The 24,151-nt window shown below is 41.5% G+C and overlaps 1 protein-coding gene across 1 annotated transcript in view; it reads left to right on the top strand.

Moving 5' to 3' along the window:
- LOC109409361 (thrombospondin type-1 domain-containing protein 4) overlaps positions 1-24,151 on the top strand; it is an 820,641-nt gene that overhangs the window by 739,742 nt on the left and 56,748 nt on the right. Inside the window, exon 8 of the mRNA XM_029859333.2 lies at positions 2,897-3,095. Within this exon, the coding sequence (XP_029715193.1) occupies positions 2,897-3,095 (199 nt within the window). The remainder of the gene's footprint in view (positions 1-2,896; positions 3,096-24,151) is intronic.

The raw sequence follows: 24,151 nt of genomic DNA, 5'->3' as shown, positions 1-24,151 counted from the left end.
GAATAATCCGATCAATCTCAAACTGAATCCTTCTTCAAAAGGGGCTGATTACTCGCAGAGTACTGAATTCAGTAAGTTTTTGATCTAGCTCCGCCGCAAGAGAAACGCCATATAAGATCGAGCTGACAATTGGAATATTGTGCTGCCACCAACATTTGGTGGCTCCAGAGAGGAACGTGCAGATAACGTAAAGTTGTTGAACTCGATCCTCTTTGGAGCCACCAAGTGTTGGTGGCGGCTTCTTTATTTTTAGCAAACATAATCAATAAGTTCTTTTTTTCTTCAGCATCTGTCAGTTTTCACGACGGTTTTATGATGTTCAGTGTTCAATGATTTTCACTGTTTCACACTGGATTCGATATCGATAACTCATCAGGTTTTCTCATATTTGGTGCAGAGTTTTCGTCAAGTCGCATAACAGCTGCTTATAAACAGTTTCAGGTCTTCCGACAGCTTCTTAAAGCAGTTCAATAATTTGCGGCACATTCGCTGCGCTTATCATCAAATTTGAAGCAACGCATTCTGCTGCAGCTTAACTCTAAGCATGATTTTCAAATTTGTGAATGGTCATTCTGTTGTAGTGTCATCATAAACACTTTTAAATTTTGGGCAATCACGTGGGGCTCCATTGAAGGCTGGAAGTTTAATTACACCTTGCCTTTTGAGATATGGTGTTGCATCATTGTTTCTTGTTAAAGCATTATTGCTCATTATTATTATTATTACTTTATTATAGAGATTTTCAGCCCCAGGCTGATTTTTTTTTTGTTTTTGTAGCTTGCCGAGCAAGCTATTGCGTTCAATTTCCGATTGAGTGCATTGAAACTTTTCTGGTTCAAACTTTGGACAAGTTCAGTGAAACTTATTATCACACTCATACTTGCCAACTCGTTACGTAGTTGGGGGCGAGGACTCTCAAATTCAATAAAATATTGATAAAATCGACGCTGTTTAACCAAATTACGTGAATATAAAATAATGTATTGAGAACAATTCGTATAGTGTGAGTTACATTTTCACTTTTCAGCAATATTCAATTGTGGTAGGTCATAATTGCTCGAATTTGATTTGGGTTTTACGAAGTGGCTCGCTTAATGCTAGGTGTAATTGGAGTCATTGGAGAGCATTGCACTTCATCCCACTCTCCCCAGCCAAAAGAACAACGTTGTGAGGATACCGCGCCACTGCGCGATGCACGCTGGCTGGTGAGTAAGGTAACGGATGAACTTTTTTTTCTCTCCCGATTCTATCCCAGCAAGGTGTCGTGTCGCGTCTTTTTCACCTGTCCAGCGAAAGTGCGCAAAAAGGGGTACCTACCTGTTTTGCATATTTTAGCTGCTGAATAAACTGTGAATGGCATCCAGCCGACACTTTGGTTTGGTGGGGTGCCTCAGAACGCGTTGGCTCAGTCTCTCCTGTGCAAGAGTAACGTGCAGGTCGTATGTATTGCAAAAAGGAAGTGGTACATACAATGCTATGGAGCGAAAATTTCTATGAGGCTGAGCGGAAATATCGCGGTGAATGGCATTCCTTTCATTAAATGACACAAATTAAACTGAGAGGAGGGTCTCACCTTTACGAGTAATGCTTTAATTAGAGCGACTAATAATAAAGCCTGCTAATCACGGCTTCTACTCCAATAGACAATCACAAACCCAATTCTGTTTTTTTATATTTCAGGTGCTATGCACACTGCTCACACTTTTTCAGGACTGTGTACTGTACCCAACATTGACTCTGTCATTTCAGAATTGGTTTCCACGAACCCTTTAGTTGTGAAATAAACCCAATATTTAAATGTCTTCTTGGATCAAGATCATTCAAATTTTTCTAACATAATAGTAAAGTTTCTATACATACTGAAATAAAACCCGCACTCACATTTATCTGACATCTGTCCTTTCCCGCCGTCTGTCCCTACAACGGACAGGAGCATCCGTCCACTTAGCAAATCCCCACAAACCAACCAAAACCGCCTGCGGCCTACCGGGACGATGACAACTTTGTCATTCACTCGCAACAGCCCGTCAGTCGTCGAAACCTCCTCCATGTGCTTCTGCATCTTCGTCTTTCGGTGCGGTTTGACAATGTTGACCGAGGATAAAAACTTTTAAGCCTCATTTTCCTCACAAAATGCTTACCAGAGCTTTTCTGGTCGTCCTTTTTCCCTCACAGTGCCCGTATCCTTGTCTCCCCAGCCACACCTCCCCAAGTATACTTGATTTTACGGACCGCCCAAACCGCACTGCGTGATTCTTCGTTCCAAGTGTTGACATCGCAGCAGTGGGTAGTGTGGATTTGAACCGGCTGGCTGGCTGGCTGGCTGCAGCAAGTCCTTTTCCGGATTCTCCCTCCAACATAACCCGGACCCGGAGGCAGCCGGAAAGAAAGCCGAGTAAAACAGCTGAAACGGGCAACTTTTGAAAATATGAACCCGCCAGATAATGCCAAAAGCGAGGAATTTATTTTCACTTTTTAAGCGTGGAACTTTTCCGGCCAGCCTGCTACCCGATCGGAGTGCTATAACAAAATCAGATCAATGTTTTTTTTTCGTTTATATCAACGTGTGTAGTCTACGGATGTGTTGAAAGTTTCAACTTGAAACTTTTACACTCAAATAAATATTATAATTGTTTATGCTCTAAAGTCTAAAGGGACATTAGAAAAGATTATTTCGACTGCTGTAACCATATTATTCTTGGAATTTTGGCACTCGTTAATAGTAGTAATAGTAAATCGTTTTTAACATAAAATAATAATAATAATAATAAAAATGTTATTACCTCCTGATCGGGAAGTGAACCACATGTCCCAGTACTCCCAGTTAATTCTGTTGATATATTTTTTTTATCTCTCTCACTCATTCCACGACCTTTTCTCTACCATTTTGTTGCAGGCTGTTCACAACAGTGGCGTGATATCCGGGACGTTTATGAATAATGGTGCCGTACGGTGTGGCACTTCCGTTTGTCGGCCCGTTTCCGCCATCTACACCAAGAGCCAGCAGACCAGCGGGTATGTTCACGTGGCCACCATCCCGGCGGGGGCGTACAACATCACCGTGACCGAGCTGCAGAACAGCCAGAACTATCTCGGTAAGTAAGACGGTACGGTGATGATGATGGCGAAAGGGAGTTTATTTAATTGTAGAGGCCTTGCCGGAGCGCAGTAATGCGGAGAGTGCAGCGAAAATGAACTGCGAAGGCAGCAGTAGTGTCTTTACCAGAGGAACATTGTTTCGAATAAATCATTGTGCAGAAACACCCGCTGGCTGTTGTAAAAAGTTAGGCATGGTGTTTTCAAACCATGATTCAGACCGTTGATGACGGTTAACCCAGAGAATTTGTTCTGAAAGAGTTGCACAGAGACAGAAAGCAAGGTATGAAGGCTGTAATCGATTCGATACCAGTGTTTTTATCTCAAAAATCGTCTACATTGGACAACTAATGTTATATGACTGCCTCGGTCGTTCTGGTTTTAATGCTTTTGCTTTTCCGCCGCACTTTTATTAGATTTCTCTTACATTTATTTCTAATTTGTAAATATACCTCAACACGAGAGTTGGCCTTGAGACAACTTACTTACCGATCAGGCTAAGGCCGGGGTAGCCTCTGCTGTACATAGTAGCCGTCTCCATTCCACTCGGTCCATGGCTATTTGTCTCCAGTTCCGCACTCTGCGTAGGGTCCGCAGATCGTCCTCCACTTGGTCGACCCACCTAGCTTGCTGCGCTCCACGTCTTCTTGTACCGGTCGGATGACTCTCGAGAACCATTTTAGTCGGGTTGCTATCCGACATGCTGATGACGTGACCAGCCCACCGTAGCCTCCCGATTTTCGCGGTATGGACGATGATTGGTTCTCTCAGCAGCTGATGCAGCTCGTGGTTTATTCGCCTTCTCCAAGTCCCGTCTTCCATCTGCATTCCGCCGTAGATGGTACGCAACACCTTCCGTTCGAAAACTCCAAGGGCGCTGTATGTAGGGTCCATGTTTCGTGTCCATAGAGGACGTCCGGTCTAACCAACGTTTTGTAGATAGTTAACTTCGTGTAACGGCGAACTTTATTCGATCGTAGAGTTCTGCGGAGTCCAAAGTAAGCACGATTTCCTGCCACAATGCGCCTCTGAATTTCTCTGCTGGTGTCGTTGTTGGCGGTCACCAGTTAGCCAAAGTACACGAATTCTTCAACCGCCTCGATTTCATCACCGTCGATAGAAATTCGGGGTGGCGGGCACGGAGATTCCTCCCTGGAGCCCTTTGCCATCATGTACTTTGTCTTCGACACATTAACGACTAATCCGATTCGCCTGGCTTCACTCTTTAGTCGGATGTACGTTTCCGCCATCGTCTCAAATTTACGAGCAATTATATCAATATCATCAGCGAAACCAAGCAGCAAAATAAACTTCGTAAAAATCGTACCATTCGTGTTAATCCCCGCTCTCCTTATTACATCCTCTAACGTAATGTTGAACAGCAAGCACGAAAGACCATCACCTTGCCGTTACCCATCTGCGAGATTCGGAGGGACTCGAGAGTGTCCCTGGTACTTGAACTACGCACATCACTCAATCCATCGTCGCCTTGATTAATCGTACCAGTTTATCCGGGAATCCGTATTCGTGCATAATCTTCCATAACTCTTCTCGCTGATTTGAAATCGATGAACAAGTGATGTGTGGGCACCTTGTATTCGCGGCATTTCTGCAACACCTGGTGGATGGCGAACATCTGGTCCGTTGTAGCGCGTTCACCCATAAATCCAGCCTGATATTGCCCCACGAACTCTCTTGCAATCGGTGATAGACGGCGGCATAAAATTTGAGAGAGTATCTTGTAGTATCGCGCGGTAGTACCCGCAATCCAACTTGTCGCCCTTTTTGTAGATGGGACACACAATACCTTTCATCCATTCCTCCGGTAATACTTCCTCCTCCCAAATCTTGGTAATGATCCAGTGTAGTGCTCTCACCAGTGCTTCTCCACCGTATTTTAGAAGCTCGCTTGGTAGTTTGCCTTGAGACAAATGTCCCGTAAATTTTAGGCTCCTACATACTCACTCCTCTGAACTAATACACTCTTACCGGGGCCTTTATACGCCAACGACTTGTAGCCTTGCTCAAAGCATTTGAGGCATGCCTCTAGCGTTTCATAGATGTTGAGAGGTCACGACGGACCAGGCAACTCTGATCTTCCAAAAGGCGGCCACCTTACCAACCTCCCCTACTGGGAGCTTAACCGCAGTGATCTGAGTGGTTGTCGGGCCCTTTCGCTGACGGATTGATGCGCTTTGTACATCTATCTCACACTGCTGCTTTTGGGCCACTGAGATCCTCGACGTCGGTGATCTCGTTAAGGTTCTTACACTGAAGATTCGCCTCCGCTCTCATATCTACCTTCTCGTCCAAGAGCTAGTGTCTTGTAGTGTAGTGCATCGTCTTCTTCTTGAGCACCAGCATCATCTCTCCATCAAACCCAGCGACGATTTTCTTCCCTCATGGCCCTCAGTACGGCTTCTCAGTGGCTTCAGCGTACGCCTTGGTCTTGAAGACCAGCGTGTCATCTGTATTCGAGCCTGCGGGATTACTTTAAATATTCCTTCAAAGCTTCTTCCCGGAACATTTTTAGAATTCCTTCAGGAGTTCCTCTTGGAATTCTTTCAGTAACTCCTTCAGGAATTAATCCAGTACTTCTTCCAGGAAATGTTTAAGGATTCCCTTGGCAATTCCACTTGGTATTGCGTCCAGGATTCCTTCTAGAGTTCCTTCAGGAATTCCTCCATGAACTGCTACAGGGATTCCTCGAGAAGTCCCTCCACGAGCTCTCCTTAGGATTCCTTCAGGATTTCTTGAGAAATTCTTCCTGAGATTCGTCCAAAAGTTCCTACAGATATTCACCTGAAAATTTCTTATATGATTCTTTCAGGAACAATTCCTTCAAGGATTCTCCCAGGAACTCTTTTTAGAATTCTTTCAGGAGTTCCTCTTGGAATTGCTCCCAGGATCGTAACAGATATTTCTCAAGGAATTCCTCAACGAACTCTTCTTAGGATTTCTTCAGGAATTCTCCAAAAATTCCATGTGCGATTTCTTCAGAAATTCTACCTGCGATTCCTACACGAATTTCTACAGGGATTCCTCCACGAATTATTACAGGGATTCCTCTGAAAATTGCTGCAGGTATTCCTCTAAAAATTCCTCCAGGGATTCCTACAGAAATGTCTCTAGAGATTCCTCTAGAAATTCCTACAGAAATTCCCCCAGGAACTCTTCTACAGATTTCTCCAAGACTTTCTCCAAAGATTCCTCTGGGAATCCCTGCAGGCATTCCTCTAGTATACCTTCGAGGATTTCTTCAAGAATTTCGCCAGGACTTCAGTGATTCTTTCTGGAACAACTTATTTTAAAAATTCCACCAAAGAATCCCCCCGAAACTCTTCTTAGGGTTTCTTCAGGAATTCCTCTTTGTATTCTCAAAGAAACTCCTCCAGGAATTTATTTATTTCGTCCACGAACTATTTAGGTATTTCTATAGAAATCCCTCTTGAAATTGCTTCCGGGATTCCTTCTGGAGTATCTTCAGAAGTTCCTCTAAGGACTTCTTCAGGAACTGCTTCAGGAATTTCTCCACGAACTCTTCTAAGGATTCCTTCAGAATTTCTCAAAAGAGACGAACCAGCCAAGGGCTGAAAGTCTCTGAAATAAAGACAAATCAATCAATTAAATTTCTCAAAGAATTCCATCTGCGATTTTTTGAGCATAACTCCTGGTATTCCCCTACGAATTTCTTAGGAGATTTCTCTAGAAATTTAATCAGGAATTCGTAAGGAAATTCTTCCCGAAATTCCTCCGGAAATTTCTACAGGAATTTCTCCAAAAAATCCCCCAGGCATTCCTACAGAGGTTCCGCCAGATATTCCTCTAGGAATTTCTCTAGAGATTTCTCCAGGAATTCCTCTGGTGTTTCCCTCAGGAATTCCTACAGGCATTCCTATAGAGAGTATCCTCTAGGAATCCTTCCGTGCATTTCTCCATGAATTCTTCCTTGGATTCTTGTAGAGATTTCTCCATGAATTCTTTCAGCGATTCCTGCAGGTATTCCTCCAGGTATTCATCCAGGAATTGCTTCAGGGAATCCTCCAGGATTTGCTTCAGGAATTCCCGAGGATTTCATTCAGGAATTCGTCAAAGGATTCCTCCAAGGATTTTTCCAGAGACTTCTGCAGGAATTCCTTCAAAGATTTCTCCAGGAATTACTTCAGGGATTCCTCCAAGAAACCCACCAGGAATTCCCCTAGGCATTCCTCCAGGAATTAATCCAGGAATTCTTCCAGGGATCCCTTCTTGGATTGTTGCAGAGATTCCTCCAGGTATTTCTTTATACTAGCTGTACCCGGCAAACTTTGTCTTGCCTACTGCGTTTTTTGACGTTTCAAGTTTCTAGCCAAGCCCAAGTCCCCGGTGAAAAAGGTATAGAAAGTCGATTTTCGAAAACTCTCAATTTTTCTATGTTTTAGGCCTCATAAACCTTCCTTGGGTGAAAACTAACAGAACAAAACAAAGACGACCAAAATCGGACCTTCCGTTCGCAAGTTATGCGCGGTCCCACGTATGCCACTGCATTTATATATATATATATATATATATATAGATATTTCTTCAGGAATTGCTTCAGGGACTCCTGCAGGATCTCATGTAAGAATTTCTCCAGGGTCTCCTCGAGGAATTCCTCTAGAAATAACCCCAGCAATTTCCTCAGGGATTCCTCCAAGAATTTCATCAGGAATTAATCTGGGAGTCCCTTCATAAGTTCTGTCAGCAATTCATCTAGGAATTTCCTCAGAAAATCCTTCATTCAGAAATTTCTCTAGGAATACCTTCTGGAATTTTTCCAGGGATTTCTCCAGGAATTGTTTCAGAATTTCCCCCAGGAGTTGCTGCAGGGATTCCTCCAGGAATTCCACCAGGAATTCCACCAGGAATTCCGCTAAGAATTCCTCCAGAAGGCTTCAGGGGTTTTTTCAGGGATTTCTCCACGATTTTTTCCAGGGATTCTTACAGTAATTCTTTCGAGGATTTTTTTCAGGAATTCCACCAGAAATTCCTCTAGAAATACCTCCAGGAGTTCTCAAGGGTTTGCTTCAGACATTTCTCCCAGAGGTACTCTGAAGAATTCTTCAGAAATTCATCCAGTAATTGTTTCAAGATTTCCTCTGTAGATTCCTCCAGGAATTTCTTCAAGGATTCTTCCAACAATTCCCACAGGAATACCTCCAGGCATTCCTCCAGGATTTCTTCCAGGAATTTCTCCAGGAACTCCTCCATGAGTTTCTCTGGGATCCAGGATTGCTCCTGGACTCAGAAATTTTGTCATCAACTTCTCCAGGAATTTCTCGCTTAAATCCTCTAGGAATTGCTTCAGAAATTCTTCCAGGAATTTTTTTATGGAATACCTTCAGGATTTTTTCAGGGATTTCTCCAGGAATTTTTCCAGAGATTCCTTCAGGAATTGCTTGAGGGATTCTTCAGGAACTTTCCAAGGGATTCCTCTAGGAAATCCTTCGAAGTTCCATTATTTAAATCCTCCAAAAATTTCTCCTGGAAATCCTCAAGAAATTCTTCAAAGGTTTCGTCCATGAAATCCTCTAGGGATTTTTGCACAAGTTGTTCCAGCAAAATTCTCCAGGAATATCTTCAGGAATTTTTAGGGGATTTCTCCAGGAATAGCTTCAGGGATTTCTCCACAATTTTTTTTCGCGGATTCCCCTAGGGATTCTTTCAGGAATTCCTTCGAGGATATCTCCAGAAATATAGAATAAACATCAATATAAATAGAAATCTCCCAGAATTCCTCTAAAGATTGCTCCAGTAATTCTTTCAAGAACTTCCCTAGAGATTCATCCAGAAATGCCTTCAGGAATTCCTTCAGCAATTCCCATAGAAATACCTCTAGGAATTCCTGCAGGCCTTCCTCCAGGTTTTTTTTTCCAGTAATTTCTCTAGGAACTTCTCCAGGAATTACCCTGAAAATTTCTTCAAGAATTCTTCCACGAATTTTCCAGAAATTGCTCCTAAACATCTCTCAGAAATTATGTCAACAATTTCTCCAAGAATTTCTTCAGGAAATCCTCTACGGATTTCATTCATGCATTTCTCAATGATTTCCTTCAGATATTCTTTCAGGGATTGCTTCATGGTTTCCTCTAGTGATTTATCCAAGAATTTCTCCAGGAAATTCTCCATGAATTCCTGCTGGGGCTCATTCAGGAATTCTTCCCGGGATAACACCAGATTTTTTTTTCAGAAGTTTCTCCACGCATTCCTTTGGGATTCTCTCTAGAGACTTTTCCAGGAATTGTTTCAGGAATTTCTTTTTGATAATTTCTTCAAGGATTTCTTCAGAAATTTCTCTAAGACTTCCTCTAGGGATTCCTCAAGAGATTTCTTCTGATTATTTTCAAGGGATTCCTCCCTGGTTTTTTTTTTCAGAAATTTCTCCAGGAATTCCTCCCAGAATTCCTCTTGGGATTTCTCCAGGAATTCTTCCAGGGATTGCTCCGAGAATTTATCCAGGAAATTTTCCAGGAATTCCTGCTGGTTCTCATCCAAGAATTAATCCAGGAATTCCTCCAGGTATACTTTCAGAAATTCCTCCAGGGATTGCTCCGGGAATTTTTCCATGGATTGCTCCAGGAATACCTGAAGTGATTTCTTCAGAAATTTCTTTCAGTTTCTCTTCAAAAATTCATTGTAGAGTTCCTTCAGAAGTTTCAAAAATCCTCCAATCATCTTTTTCAGGGATGTACCCAAGAATGTTTCCAGGATTATCTGATGATTTTTTTAATTACCTTAAGAATTTCTGGAGGAATTCGTCCAGCGACTAGTATTGAAAGACAATTTAAGAAGGATGCATACAGGAACCAGGAAATTAACCAGGGATTTTTTCAGGAATCCCTCCAGCAGTTTCTTCAGAAGTTTACTCAGGGATTCCATTAGAAATTATTACAAAAAGCGAGACAACAAATCCTCCAGTGATTATTTCAAGCAACATACATGCCACAAAAGAGTCACCCACGACACCACAGGTTCTGATTGCGTAGAAATCACTGTGACATACTTTAAACATATAAGAACTTACATGCTAAAAGTGCTTTCAGACATTTCTCCAGGGAATCCTTCAGGAATTCACCCAGGTAAGAATCTTTCGGAATTCTTCCAGGGATTTCTCCTGGAACTTCTCTAGGAAATGCACCAAGAATTTTTCTAGGAATTGCTACTTAAATTCCTCCAGACTTTTTTTTGAATGAATTACAGGATCTTCAGGAAATCCATTATATGAGAGTTCTCCGAAAATACATGCACCAAAATTCTTCAAGAATATCTCTAGGCATTACTTTCAGGAATTCTCACAGGAATAACTCGAGGGTTTCCTCCAGTGATAATTTCAAGGCTTTTATTAGAATACTTTCAAAAATTCTTCCAAGGATCCTCCCGGGAAAACGTCAATTGACATTTCCAGAGGATTATGCTTTTAGTTGAGTATATGCAGTATATGAGTATATAAAGCCAGGTGGGAGCCTAGGATTCTTTCCTAAGCGAACCATATCCACACATCAGTGTGGAATTACGACCTTTGGCACCGGGAGGTGACCGAGCACCGGCACATACGAACTGCTCAAGCTGAGTAAGCCTAGGCGTGGCGGGGGGCCAGCAGTGGGCTCTGCTGGTCCTCTTCAGAAATTCCACACATCCAGAAGCAACTCTGTTCAAGCGATATGGCACCGCTTCCAAAGTGTCAAAGCCCAGCTAGAAGTGCCTCGGGCACATCAGGAACGATGCCAATAAGTTCCTGATTATGGTATACTGGTCATGCTTAGTAATTGGTAGATGAGATGGTATACGCTAAGGTAACTATGCATAAGTGAGCTGATGGCGACGGCATTCTATCCTCTTAGTAAGGTCGGGTGACACTGACTTGAAACGGCGGTTAGGCTAATGTCGACGCTGTCTTCCGCCCCATAAAACCGTGACATGGCCTTAAAGTACGTTCCTGATCTGTGCCCAGCTTAGGCAACTAACTGGGTGGAAATAGGTTCAGATGAACACTCCTGATTAGTGCTGATCCGGCTCTGAGCTCAGTCCCCATAAGGGCCTGGGCCAACCCTCGGGTGGCCTCCCTGCTTGCATAAATAACCACCAGGATCCTTGGCGACTACTTCATTTGCAGTGAGGGATAGCGGCTCTAAGGGGGGCCCAACAGACATGACTTCGAAATTCAACAACTGTTACAACGTGGTCGAGTGTGGAGTAACTGAGGGAGCGGCGTTGAACCCGTTCGCGCGTGGAGGCTTGGCTAGATCGCCACTCCGAGAGGCTGGTGCACCCACAAGCGAACCAGCGGCAGGAAGTTCAAGTGGAGCAAGTGGTGCACGAAGCGGTACAGGAGCGGGCTACCAAAGATGTTGGTAGTCGCCGAACAGCTGGACGAGCTGATCGGCTACACGAGCGGGCGGACAACCATCAGCAAGGACCTGAAACAGGGCCTGTTGAAGCTCCGCAAATCACTGGCTCTAGCCAAGAAGGAGTACGACCCAATCCCTGGGCAGCAGTCCTGCAAGGGCATAAGTCCTGGGCATGCAAAGGCCCAGACCGGAGAAAGCTCTGCAGGAAGTGCGGAGCAGAAGGCCATATCGCCAGGGAGTGCAACTCTGCACCAAAATGCCTGATTTGCACGGCGAACAAGGGTCACACGACGGGTGGGCCTAAATGTCCAGGCACGCGAGGAGGTCGTAGTTCCAAACGATAATGCAGGTTACACAACTAAACCTGAACCACTGTGAAGCCGCACAACAGTTGCTGTGGCAGTCAGTCTCGGAGTCAAGTACAAACATCGCACTACTATTGGACCCATACCGCATCCCTCCCGATAACGGAAACTGGGTAGCGGATAAGGCCAAGCTAGCGGCGATCTGTACAACCGGTCGTTTTCCGGTCCAGGAAATAATTTCCACGTCGCACGAGGGCTACGCAATAGCGAAGATCAACGGGGTGTACTACTGCAGTTGTTATGCCCCTCCCAGGTGGACAATAGACCAGTTCTCGTCTATGCTGGAATCGTTAACAAGCGCAATAGTGGGATTGAGTTCCGTGGTCATCAGTGGAGACTTCAACGCCTGGGCGATTGAGTGGGGTAGCCGCTTGACTAAAGCGAGAGGTTGGGCCTTACTCGAAGCAATGGCTAGACTGAACGTGGATGTCGCGAACGTAGGCGACAAAAAAACCTACAGTAGGAATGGTGCAGAGTCCATCATTGATGTGACCTTCTGGAGCCCGGGTCTAAACCCTAGCTCGGACTGGAGGGTCGACGATAGATACACGCATAGTGACCATCTGGTGATTCGATACAGAGTGGAACACGGAGGAAGACGGCCACAGCCGAAGGTCAACGACCGTCATCGGGGATGCCGGACTTCGCGATTCGATAAGCCGGCATTTGTGAAGCGATTGTTCATGGAGGGTAACACCGACGATCTATCCAGCGATGATCTAGTTGGAACCCTAAGCCGTGCATGTGACGCCGCTATGCCAAGGCGATCCTTACCCAGAAATGGACGCAAACCGGTGTACTGGTGGTGTCCAGAAATCGCAGAACTCTGCGCATCCTGTTTAAGAGCTAGAAGGAGGATGCAAAGGGCTCGTACTGATGAGGATAGAATTGAACGAAGCGAGGCCTACAGGGCGGCTAAACTGGCACTGAACAAAGAGATTAAGGCACGTAAGCGGGCGTGCTTCGAAAATCTCTGCCAGGCAGCCAACACGACCCCATGGGGTGATGCCTACAGAGTAGTCATGGCCAAAACGAAGGGCGCGTCAGCACCCCCAGAATGCTCCCCAGAGATGCTGCAAAAGATCGTGGAAACGCTGTTCCCGCGCCACGATCCAAAACCATGGGCCCCCGTTCCCTATAGCCAAACCGGCCATAGCGAGGTAGCCCCGGTGACGAACGACGAACTCATTGCAATAGCGAAGTCGCAAGGCCCCTTAGCGTGTCAGCTCAAATTTTGCTCTTCTTATTTGATTCTTATTCCAAACAGTCATCAAGCACGATAGTAGTTGTGTAGCCTTTCTATACCAATTCCATAAACAAACAAACAAAAATAGCACTTCTTTGTCTCGGTACCTCCAATGTAAACATTTCGAGAATATGAATCATTTGAAAGCAACTCAAGCAGTAAACTACTCTACTTCAATGAATAACAAGGAAACATATCCAAATGTCACGAAAAATGTTAGATTTTTTATGTAACAAGCTAGAAATGATGGAATTATTTTGGTACGCTCTCCCACTGTTTATGTTTGCTGCAACAGCAGTGCTGGCGGACCGCTTGGTGAAGATTTCGTAAATTATAATGCTTTGCTTATTTCACTAACAATTGTGGCAAAAAGTTAAAAAATAATCACCCCACAAATTATTTTTGATTTTATGACGCATAACCAATGTGTTTGACTGGATTTTTTTATTAATTTCGATCAATTTCATTGATGCTTTGGCCAGCAGGATCGACATCACTGCGTGCAATGATCGATGATTGTGCGCGCCAAAAGACATAACCGCGCTGCCGTCGTCGTCGTTGGTACTGCGGTGGGTGGTAAACACCATCAACCACATGTTCAGTGCGGTCGAAACAAATCGTTAAAAATTTCTAATTTCGAGTGAAATAATGCTTAGTAATCGTGATTACTTGAAAAGAGACTTGCATTTGAAGTAATGTGAATACATTTTTATGCCGAATATCTCGCGTGAAATTGATTATTTTATAGAATAAGATAAGTGTCGATTTTTTACAAATATGTATTGGTGCAATGTTGTGTAAAGCTGATTTCGGTCAATGATTTTGAAGAAGCCATTTTGCGATGACACGCTAAGGGGCCTTAAGTTGAACAAGGCTCCGGGTCCGGATGGTATCCCGACATTAGCCATCAAGACGGCCATCGAGGCTAAGCCTGACATGTTCAGAATGGCTATGCAGATGTGCCTAGACAGAGGCGAATTTCCGGAGAGGTGGAAGGCAAAGATTGGTTCTACTGCCCAAACCCGAGAAGCCACCTGGCGACCCGTCGGCATACAGACCTATCTGTCTGCTGGACACCGCCGGAAAACTGTTGGAACGGATCACTCTGTCGAGGCTGATGGTCTATACCGAGAAACCCGATGACTCTGGTTTCTCGGATAACCAGTTCGGCTTCCGGAAGGGTCGATCGACGGTGGACGCTATTAGGGCTGTAACCAAAACGGCCGAGATAGCGCTCCAAAAGAAGCGAACAGGAATCCGCTATTGTGCGGTCGTCACGCTGGACGTTAAGAATGCGTTAAACAGCGTCAGCAGGGCCGCAATTGAGTGCGCAATACACCACCTAGGAGTCCCGGTTGGCCTATGCCGGATACTGGAGAGCTACTTCCAGAATAGGGTGCTAATCTATGACACCGAGGAAGGCGAGAGGAGCTACAACATCATTGCAGGGGTACCACAGGGGTCCATCCTGGGCCCGGTACTATGGAACGTGGCGTATGATGGCGTATTGAGGCTCAAACTTCCACCGGGCGTAAAGCTGGTCGGCTTCACCGATGATATTGCCCTTGTGGTATATGGCGAGTCGATAGAGGAAGTGGAACTGACAGCAACTCATGCAACTGGCATAGTGGAGGACTGGATGAGGTCGAGACATTTGTCACTCGCGCACCACAAAACGGAGATGATGGTGGTAAACAACCGCTAGTCTGAACAGCAGGCAGTGGTCACCACAGGTGGATGCATGATCAACTGTAAGCGCTCACCGAAGCAATTGGGGGTCATGATCGACGATAAGCTGAAATTCGGAAGCCACGTAGAATATGCCTGCAAAAGGGCTAGCATGGCGATAATGGCATTGTCAAAGATAATGTCAAATAGCTCGGCAATAGTCTCGAGTAAGCGTAAGCTGCTCGCGGCAGTAGCGGTCTCCATACTACGATATGGCGCCGCTGCATGGTCGAAGGCGCTAGTGGTTAATCGAAACGTGAAGCGAGTTGAGAGTACCCACAGGCTGATGTGCCTTAGGGTGGTTAGCGCATACCGCACGGTCTCAAAGGACGCGGTATGTGTGCTAGCGGGCATGATGCCCATAGCTTTAGTGGTGGCAGAGGATGAAGAATGCTTCGAACGACGCGGCATAAGAGGCGCGAGGCGTATCGCCAGAACCTCGTCTATGCTGAAGTGGCAGAGCGAATGGGATTCCTTCAGCAAGGGTAGATGGACACACAGGCTCATACCGAGCGTGTCCAAGTGGACGAGCAGGCCCCATGGCGAGGTAAAATTTCACTTGACTCAATTTCTGTCAGGCCATGGGTGTTTTAGGTGGTATCTGCACAGATTCGGACATGCAGGCTCCCCCGCATGTCCGGAGTGTGCAGACTGCGACGAGACCGCGGAGCATGTGCTCTTCGAATGTCCACGTTTCGTGGAGCAAAGGTCGAGTATGCAGGAGGTATGCGGTAGAGATATCACGCCTGACAACATTGTTGAAAGGATGTGTATGGGGGCGGACAAGTGAGACTCCGTTACTTCCACGGTTTCTCGAATCGTACTTGAACTACAGAGTAAATGGCGAGCCGAACAACAGCTAGTTGAGTTGGCCCCCCTTCCCCATCCAGGAGCTTGAGTTCAACGGGTAGTCTAAGTACTAGCCAGGACCCGAGCCTCCAGGGGAGAGTGAACAACTTAAGGCGGTAACTGGTGGAACGCTTACTATTAGAGTGTACTCATGTACGGTCCCCCCCTTTTCGAAGTCATCCCTAACGAGCGTTCCGCGAAGGTAAGGAAAAGCGAGAATGAGTTTTTAGTGGGTCGATCCCCACATCACCTCTTGGGTATCTGTTGCAGATTTTCTCATTCTATAAAAAAAAAGCAATCTTTAGGGAGATTTCGACAAGGATATACTCCGAATATTTTTTGTTAGAAGTATAGAGGTCCAGGACATTCCAAGATTGCCAATAAGCATAGACAAACTGGATGATTAGCCCTAAAAGGGATATCTGGGGTCCATTGGACCCCAGGCGTCTTTCAGAGCTCGTCTTTGATGGAACACACTCAGCGAGGTGACGAAACTGAGGCCATGAAGGTATCCCTTTTAGGGTTAATTACAGAAAGAACTCCAGTCAGTCATGGAAGACATTATGTAGACATTTAGAGAAAAAAAAAGTCATCGGCCGGGTTTATGTTCTACTGGAAAACATTGTTTAAGGAAATCATAAAGAAAACTCTGGGTCCTCGAAAGAGTTAGTAATTCCCAAAAGAATTCAGCTATAATTTCTTATGATTGTTTTGTAGATATCATAAAAAAATTGAGTTCCAGAAGAAACAATTCCCGAGTAATCCTAAAATCCTAAATCTTCCAGAAATCGGCCACCGCTAACAGCACCACGTTGAATTGTGTGAACAGGCGAGCTTTTTTCAACGTATTGTACAAAATACAACAGCGTGACTGCTGAAGGGTTAAATACTGCCTTTAGGATGTAATGTTATTATATTTAATTTCATCGTCTTACGTTTAGTTATAAAAGCCAATACGTACAAATTTGCAAAAGGTGCTTGCCGCCCTCTGACCGAAAAGCTGGCTACGCCCTTGTTCATTAACCTTTTATTTAGAGATGAATTATTTCGCTTGTGAAATCTTGCTGGTCTGGAACACGTTTGTTATGCTCCGTTTGATCGTTGGGATTATGTATCACTCCTCCGGTCCCAAAGTGTATTTCGATTGCCAGAGGGTTTCCCCGTAAACATTAATGTGACATATTTTCCGTGTTTATCCTGAAAAGTTCGGCTTATCATATCTCCATCAACTGTCTGTTTTTAATCATGTAATAACCAGAGATAAATTTCAACAATTTCAAAGAATTCTCAAAACGGAAAATACCATAATCAACATAACCCACTACAAACATTATAATCACATTTTCCATCACAATTCATCGAGTGCTTTCAGAAAGCATATTCGCATGAAAATTATTTCCAGCGTGAGTTCAAAGCGCAGTTTTATGACCACCACCCGAGGCGAGGAAATTTCCATTGTCCAACATACAATTCACCCTCGCCCTTGTCCGTTGTTGGCCGGTCCAATCGGTGGTATTCAATCATGTCGATTGACAACAATGACCCATGTGAGCAATCACCGCACAGTCAGTCCGTCGGTCGGTACAATTCCGGAAGTTCGCAGGGAAGCCTGAATGTAGCTGGGAAAATCAATTCTGGTTCGCTTCCGGTTATGGTCATCATAAGTGGACTGGAAATTTAATAACAACGGGCACGGTTGTTGAGCTCCAGTAGGTAGTGCCGTGACCGTATGGTCCCTCGAAAAGAGCTGCACACCCTTCTACTAGTGCGAAGGGGTGGGTCGTAACAATCATTGTTTAAATGGTATCATAACAATAAATTTGCACTTGGTTGGTTGGTTGGTCTGTAGGTGGGTACCTATCTACAGATTCCGCAATTCTCACCATAATTCGATGCATTTGTTCTCCTTTTTTATGCGAACCGCCCGTCCGTCCGTCCGACCGTTGTCGTAATGACTGGGCGCGCGCCGTGTGGAATTAATGCAATCGCCTGCTGGAACAATGGGGCCGATATTTATGGTTTCGTAAAAAGCGTGAAATCAGAAAAGGAGCAAATTGCTGGGTAATTACGGGGAGTTTTCTGCTGCGGGAAACAGCTGGGACAAATACCGACGGCAAATAGTTACTGCTGGGCGAGAAAAAGAAAGGGTTGTGGTGGGATGAGAATCAATATGAGACTGGGAAATGTGTACGATCGTTTTATTTGCGTAAAAAATAAAACAATATTGAACTTAGGGCCGTCTGGATATCGAGAGTTTTTTTGGTAGCAAATCTATTGAGCTACCAACCGCAGGTGACTCGATCTCGACTAGATGGGAAAAACAAAATTGTTACAGGTTGTGTTATTTTGTTAAAATGATTTTGTTACAACGGTTGTTATAAAACATCTACCGTTAGTAGTAAACAAAAACAAAAAAATTGACAATTCCAATTAAAACAAAAATATAACAAGTTGAGTTGTAATCATAACAAGATTATATCATATTTCATTAGACCAAACATGCGCAATCATAACAAAATTATAACAAGTTCTGTTATATATTTAAGAACAAATTTTTTACAAGTTTTGTTATAAATCTCTTGGCTCAAGTGTCCAAAATAACTAAAATTATCAATCTTTTTTGCCACAACACAAAAAATCATATAAATTCTGAAATTATTCTGTTACAAAAAATATAACTAAGATCCTACCCTACAATCAAAAACAAAATTTCCGGATAACCTAGGATAACTGTAGAAATTCTGATGTACACCAGGTCGCTCCATCAGACATTTCTGGAAGACCCCAAGGGAATTCCTGGCCATGCTCCTGAAAGGATGAATTAATAAAAAAAAATCCAGGAGAAAATACGATAATCATTCCTGGATAAATTTCAGAAGAGATTCTGGAGAAATTTGTGAAAAATTCATAGAGGAGAAATTGCTAGACGCATTCCTGGAGAAACTGCTTGGAAAAATTTTGGAGAAAATTTTAATGGAAGACTTGGGAAAAATACTTTAGGAATAGAGAAAATACAGAATGAGTTCCTGGAGAATTTTTGTGATTACTGGAGAAATTCTTGGAGAAATCCCAAAAGGAATTCCTAGAAAAAAATCTGAAACATTTACTGAACTATTTTCTGGAGAAATTTCAAGAAAATTCTTGCTGAAATTGCTGTAGCAATTCACAGAAAAAATCAAAATTGCTTGAAAAAAAACATAAAAATTTGTTAAAAATTCTCAATGAAACCCCTGTTAAATTTTCCAGACTCGATCCTGGACGAATTTCTAGAAAAAAAATGAGATTTTCCGGAATAAATTGTTGGAAGGGTTCCTGCCAGAAAAATCTTCTTAAGTTCTTAACCCTCGAACGATCGCGCTGTTGTATTTTGTACAACACGTTGAAAAAATCTCGCTTTTTGTACTCAGCATAAGACGGATTTCGCGCCAACTCGAACAAATGTTGGCAGCACCCTCTCAGATTACAACGAAACTTTCTTGGTGTGTAGACCTTGCCCAGATAAGCCACTTTGCATACTCATTTTTCTAATTTTTTCCTCGACTGACTTTTGAAAAGGGCTAAACTTTTTTTATGGATTTTTTAAAAATGTTTTTAATCAAAAAATGACTACTCCTACAAAAAAGTGTTGTATGGGTGATTATCACAAAATAAGTCAAATTTTAAGAAAAAAATACTGAAAAAAATCCAAAATGAGCCCTACACTGAAAAAAATCATTTCTAAAAATTCAAAGTTGATTTAAAAAACAACACCATTTTTGATTTTGATGAAATTTTGTCTCAAGACAGGTAATTATGTTCCCTACCAACCGTCCATACATCACAAGATAGGCACTTTTAAGGAAAAAAGTTTTTCTAACAAAAACTTTTTCTTGTTCGAATGATTTTTTTTTTCAGTGTATTTTGTTATCAACAATAAAACCAGTGAAGGCCATAACAATCCCAGAATCCAATGAAAGTCAATTTTCTAGGAGATTTTGTGTTATTTATTCAATCATTTGGAAGGGTTTTCCTATACATAAAAAACTGAAAATATTACAAATGTATTTTCTTAGGAAATGTAATGTTTGATCGCAATATGTATTGAAGTGCATTTTTAAATATACAATTATTTATAATTATGAATTTTTCAAATATATATATATATATGTGTCTTAGAGCCAATTTCAAACATGTTCTTTTCTATTTTTTCCGATCATACTAAATATTTTTGGTTCATCTTCTGAATTAGAATACCTGTTTGCCTTTACTTTGTCGCCAGGAATAGGCAAAAAACTATGGAATTTCTGAGTGGCTGGTATTGTTTTGGCGTTATTATATATTTCTTCGAGATCTTCTGACATTTTAATGTACTGTTCAGTGGATACGTAACAGAAATTTAATTTAGTTATATTTTTATCTGTCTGTACAACTGCCCAGTTATATAACTCTCGTGGAGTTGTTATGGTATTTCCATAATCTCGAGCAAGACTTGCTCTCTTTGTCATTCGCTTGAGAGTGCCACCAATAGCATCACATGGACCTTTACCGTGGGACGTTGCAAAAAAATGCCATTCTGCTCTTAATGCATGCTTTGACTGGAATCTACATAGACTAGCAAAGTTCTTCTTATTTTTGTATTGTGATGCTGCCCCATCAGACATAAAATAAATTTTAGAAAAGTTCGTTAATTGTTTCATAAAATCTATCATTTTTTAGATGAACAACTGGACCGCAACGTGAGCCATTACTTCCGATATGATAATGAAGCTAACATTTACAAGTTTATTATCTTTCATATAGTAAATTTCAAATGGGTGTATTGTTGCTTGCGAGTTGTTCCAATGATATCCTTGAGCAGCGTTTTGAATTATGAATGAAAAGTTTTCAGAGAAATCACAAATCGCAAGAATTTCATCATCCTTTAATGTATCTTTTTTATTTCTGAGAAATGATGATTGTTGCAGTGGCGTAGCAAGGGGGGTGCGGAGGGTGCGGTCCGCACCGGGCCCCCGAGTTCAGAGGGCCTCCAAATCAGAGAAGGTTACTAACACTAGTTTGAATAAAGTTTTTTTTTTAAAAGCGATAGTTTCCGATGAGTATAAGTTCAATACTTGCAGATCTGCTGATAGGTATGTAGGGGCCCCTTCGTGATTATCAATAGTTTTTGGAATGGATCACACAGAGGGCTAATTTGTAGTCTTAACAATTTTAAATGTGAACATTTTATTCTAGTAGTTTAGTTAGTTTAGTTTTGATTAGTTTGATGATTACTCTTTTTACCTACAGGGGCCCCAAAATACAAAAAAAAATGTGCTAGAAATTACAATTGAATTTTACGAAATTCAGTACTGATTTGGAAGTAAAATTCATGAACATTATGAAAACGTCCCTGATACCCTAACCACAGGACCAAACATAACTGTTAACATAGCTTAAGAAAATTCAGGGGCCCCATTTATGAAAATTAAGATCTGAACACATGTCACGTTAAACCCGTAATAACAATAGTTTGTCGATAATTTTTGCTCTCGTATAAAAAAAACAAGTGCCATCAACTTATTCCAACTATTTCATCAAGTATTTCTTTCCAAATATTCCTTTAAGGGTTTCTGCGGGAATTTCTTTGGGCAAGGTAAATACTTACCTTGCCTTCGGGAATAACTTTTATAATTTGTACAACAGTTGGGAATTTTTTTCATTATCGTACAAATTGGGCCGAAGGGTCTCAGATTTTCATGATACTTTTTCCACAGGCAGGGCTCATGGATATATGAACAAAAAAAAATTAGGAAAATTCAGGGTCGCCTATTTTCCCGGAAAACTCAGGTGGAAAATTTTCAAAAAAATATTTTTGGGGATCTAATTTTATAAGCTCTGATCGCTGGAATTTTTGGAATGTACTTTTTTCTCGTTACTGAGTTATGGTCAATTATGTGAAAATGACCATGTAAGCCTATATTATATGGGCATTTTTCACAAAATTTGCCATAGCTCAGGAACGAAAATTAAGTGCATTCCAAAAATTTCAGCGATCAAAGCTTATGAAATTATTTTCTCAAATTTTTTTTTTCAAAATTTTCCACGAGTTCGGACATAGTTTTTCCGGCTTTTCTTTATGAATTTTCTCAACGATGAAAACATTTGTGGAAAACTTTTTCCATTTCCATATTTTTCATATTTTTTGGATTTCTGAGAAAATTTGCTTTCATTTTCTAGAAAAAACTTTGTTTCTACGATGCTTCGTTCTTGAGTTATGATTTTTCAAAGTAAGTAGTGGCAGGGGAAAACAAAAAAAAATTCACCTGAGTTTTCCGGGAAAATAGGCGACCCTGAATGTTCCTCAATTTTTTTTGTTCATATATCCATGAACCCTGCATGTGGAAAAAGTTTCATGAAAATCTGAGACCCTTCGGCCCAAACCCGTACGGTAATTAAAAAAAATCCCCAGTTACTTCAAAGAGTTCTACAAAAAATCGTCTAAGATTAACATCAGAACTTTTTTCAGGGTTTGCATCAGAAATTCTTCTAAGCATTGATTCAGGAATACTTACAATGATTCCTGCAAGCTTTTCTTCAGGAACTTTTCAAGAAATCCTTCAGGAATTGCTTTATGATTTTTTTAGGCATTTCTACAAGCATTATTCCAGAAATATTTCTTCGAATTCCTTCATAAAGTCCATTAAGGATTGTTTCATGAAGTCTATCAAGGAATCCTTTAGATCACCTTTAAGGAATTTCTCCAAGGATTCCTTTAGATTTAAAGGTTTCTTCAAGAAGATATCTTGTGGGTGTTCCGCATAGAAAATATATTGAATGTATTTCGGAGATCATGTTTGGAGGCATACGTGAATGGATGGGAGATTTTCGAAAGAAATTTTGGAGAAATGCTTGCAGGAATTTTTGGAGGAATTTTTAAAGGAATCTTTGGAGAATCGTCTATATGAATTCCAAGATGTATTCGGAATGAATCATGATTTTTGAGGTATCTTTGATGACATTCTTGAAGGATTACTACAGTACTATGAAGAAGTACTAGAAGTACTAGGAATACTTTGAGGGTTTACGTAAAGGATTCCTGAAGAAATTTTGAAAGCAAGCGGACTTTTAGAAGAATTTATGATTAAATACCTAGAATTCTTCAAAAGACCTTCCTAAACCTTCAAAAGAATTCCTATATATTTCCTTGGAGGAATTTCTGTAGGAACCCTTTGGGGATGAATGTGTTTATCCTTGTAGGGATATCTGAAGGAAAACTTTGAGAAATCCCTGAACGAATCTTTGTAACGTAGGTTGAAGAAATTCTTGAAGAAAAAGTTTAAATCTTCACTGGAATTTTGATGGAAATCTTAATGGATTCCTCTGGAAAATTTCTAAAGTGATTATGTGGAGTAGCCATAAAGGAATCGTTTGTGGAAATTTTTAAGATACTTTTTATGGAACTATTGGGAATATACATTATTAAAAAAAATTCGTTCAGAAAGGAGTTTCTGAAGCAATCGCTGTAGCAACTTTCGAAGGAAATCTTTTAAGAAAACGTTGAAGTAAATGCTAGATTAATCGTAAAAAATATCCAAGATAGAATTCTTGGAGTAGAATACCTAAAGGTTTCATTGAAAGAATCCCAGTAGAATTTCTTGGAAGAATTTCTGTGAGAATTATTGGAAAATTTTTTACATTTTTTCATTACAATTTTTGAACTTTTTCATTGGAAATTTCTTTTGGATCTTTTTCAGTAATTACTTTGAAAATTAGTGCAGCAATTCGTTAAGGAATATCTTAATAGTTATTTATGCAACGAGTTAATAGTTATTTATGCAAACTCGATTTTTACAGCACTCTTCGTATTTATCCAACTCGGCAAGCCTCGTTGGATAAATGTACGACTCGTGCTGTAAAAATCATCATTTTGCAACGAGTTGCATACAACATTTTTTGCAATGATCAAAATTATTCACTAGAATATGATCATTTCCATCAATATCATTGTGCTTCTCGGTGGTTGAATGGGAACGACCACGTGCTCCCACACGAAATCTGAATCAAGCAAGCCGTGCTATAACCATCACAGTTTTTCAAGTTTTTACTGTGGCAACACAGGTTGTCAATCAAACAAATGCATTATGATTCATAATGTTACCCAAATGAGATGCATTATGAACCATAATGCATTTGTTTGGATAGTACGGAAAAGTAGGCCGTTAGGATATTGAAACGGCAAGTATAAAATGAGTTTTATAGTGCCAAATTGCAAAAAAAAATATTTAGAAATCCCTTCAGCAACTACTCTGAAAGTTTCCTCCGGAAATACCTTTTATGTTTTTTTTTCTGAATTCATTCTACATTATTTTTAGAAAATTTCTTTGGCAATTCTTTTGAAAACTGTCTTAGCTATTATGTCGAAAATTGAGCATTTGGAAAAAAATAGTTTTTTTAATCTCCGTTAAACGTCTCATTGAAAATTTCTGCAGCAACTCTTTTAAGAAATTATTAGGCAATTCCTTTGGAAATTTCTTTGATCAATT

The sequence above is a fragment of the Aedes albopictus genome, chromosome 2 (genome assembly GCF_035046485.1).
Source record: "Aedes albopictus strain Foshan chromosome 2, AalbF5, whole genome shotgun sequence".
NCBI lineage: Eukaryota > Metazoa > Arthropoda > Insecta > Diptera > Culicidae > Aedes > Aedes albopictus.
Note: the sequence above shows the minus strand (reverse complement) of the source record. Positions and strands in the feature narration are given on the sequence as shown.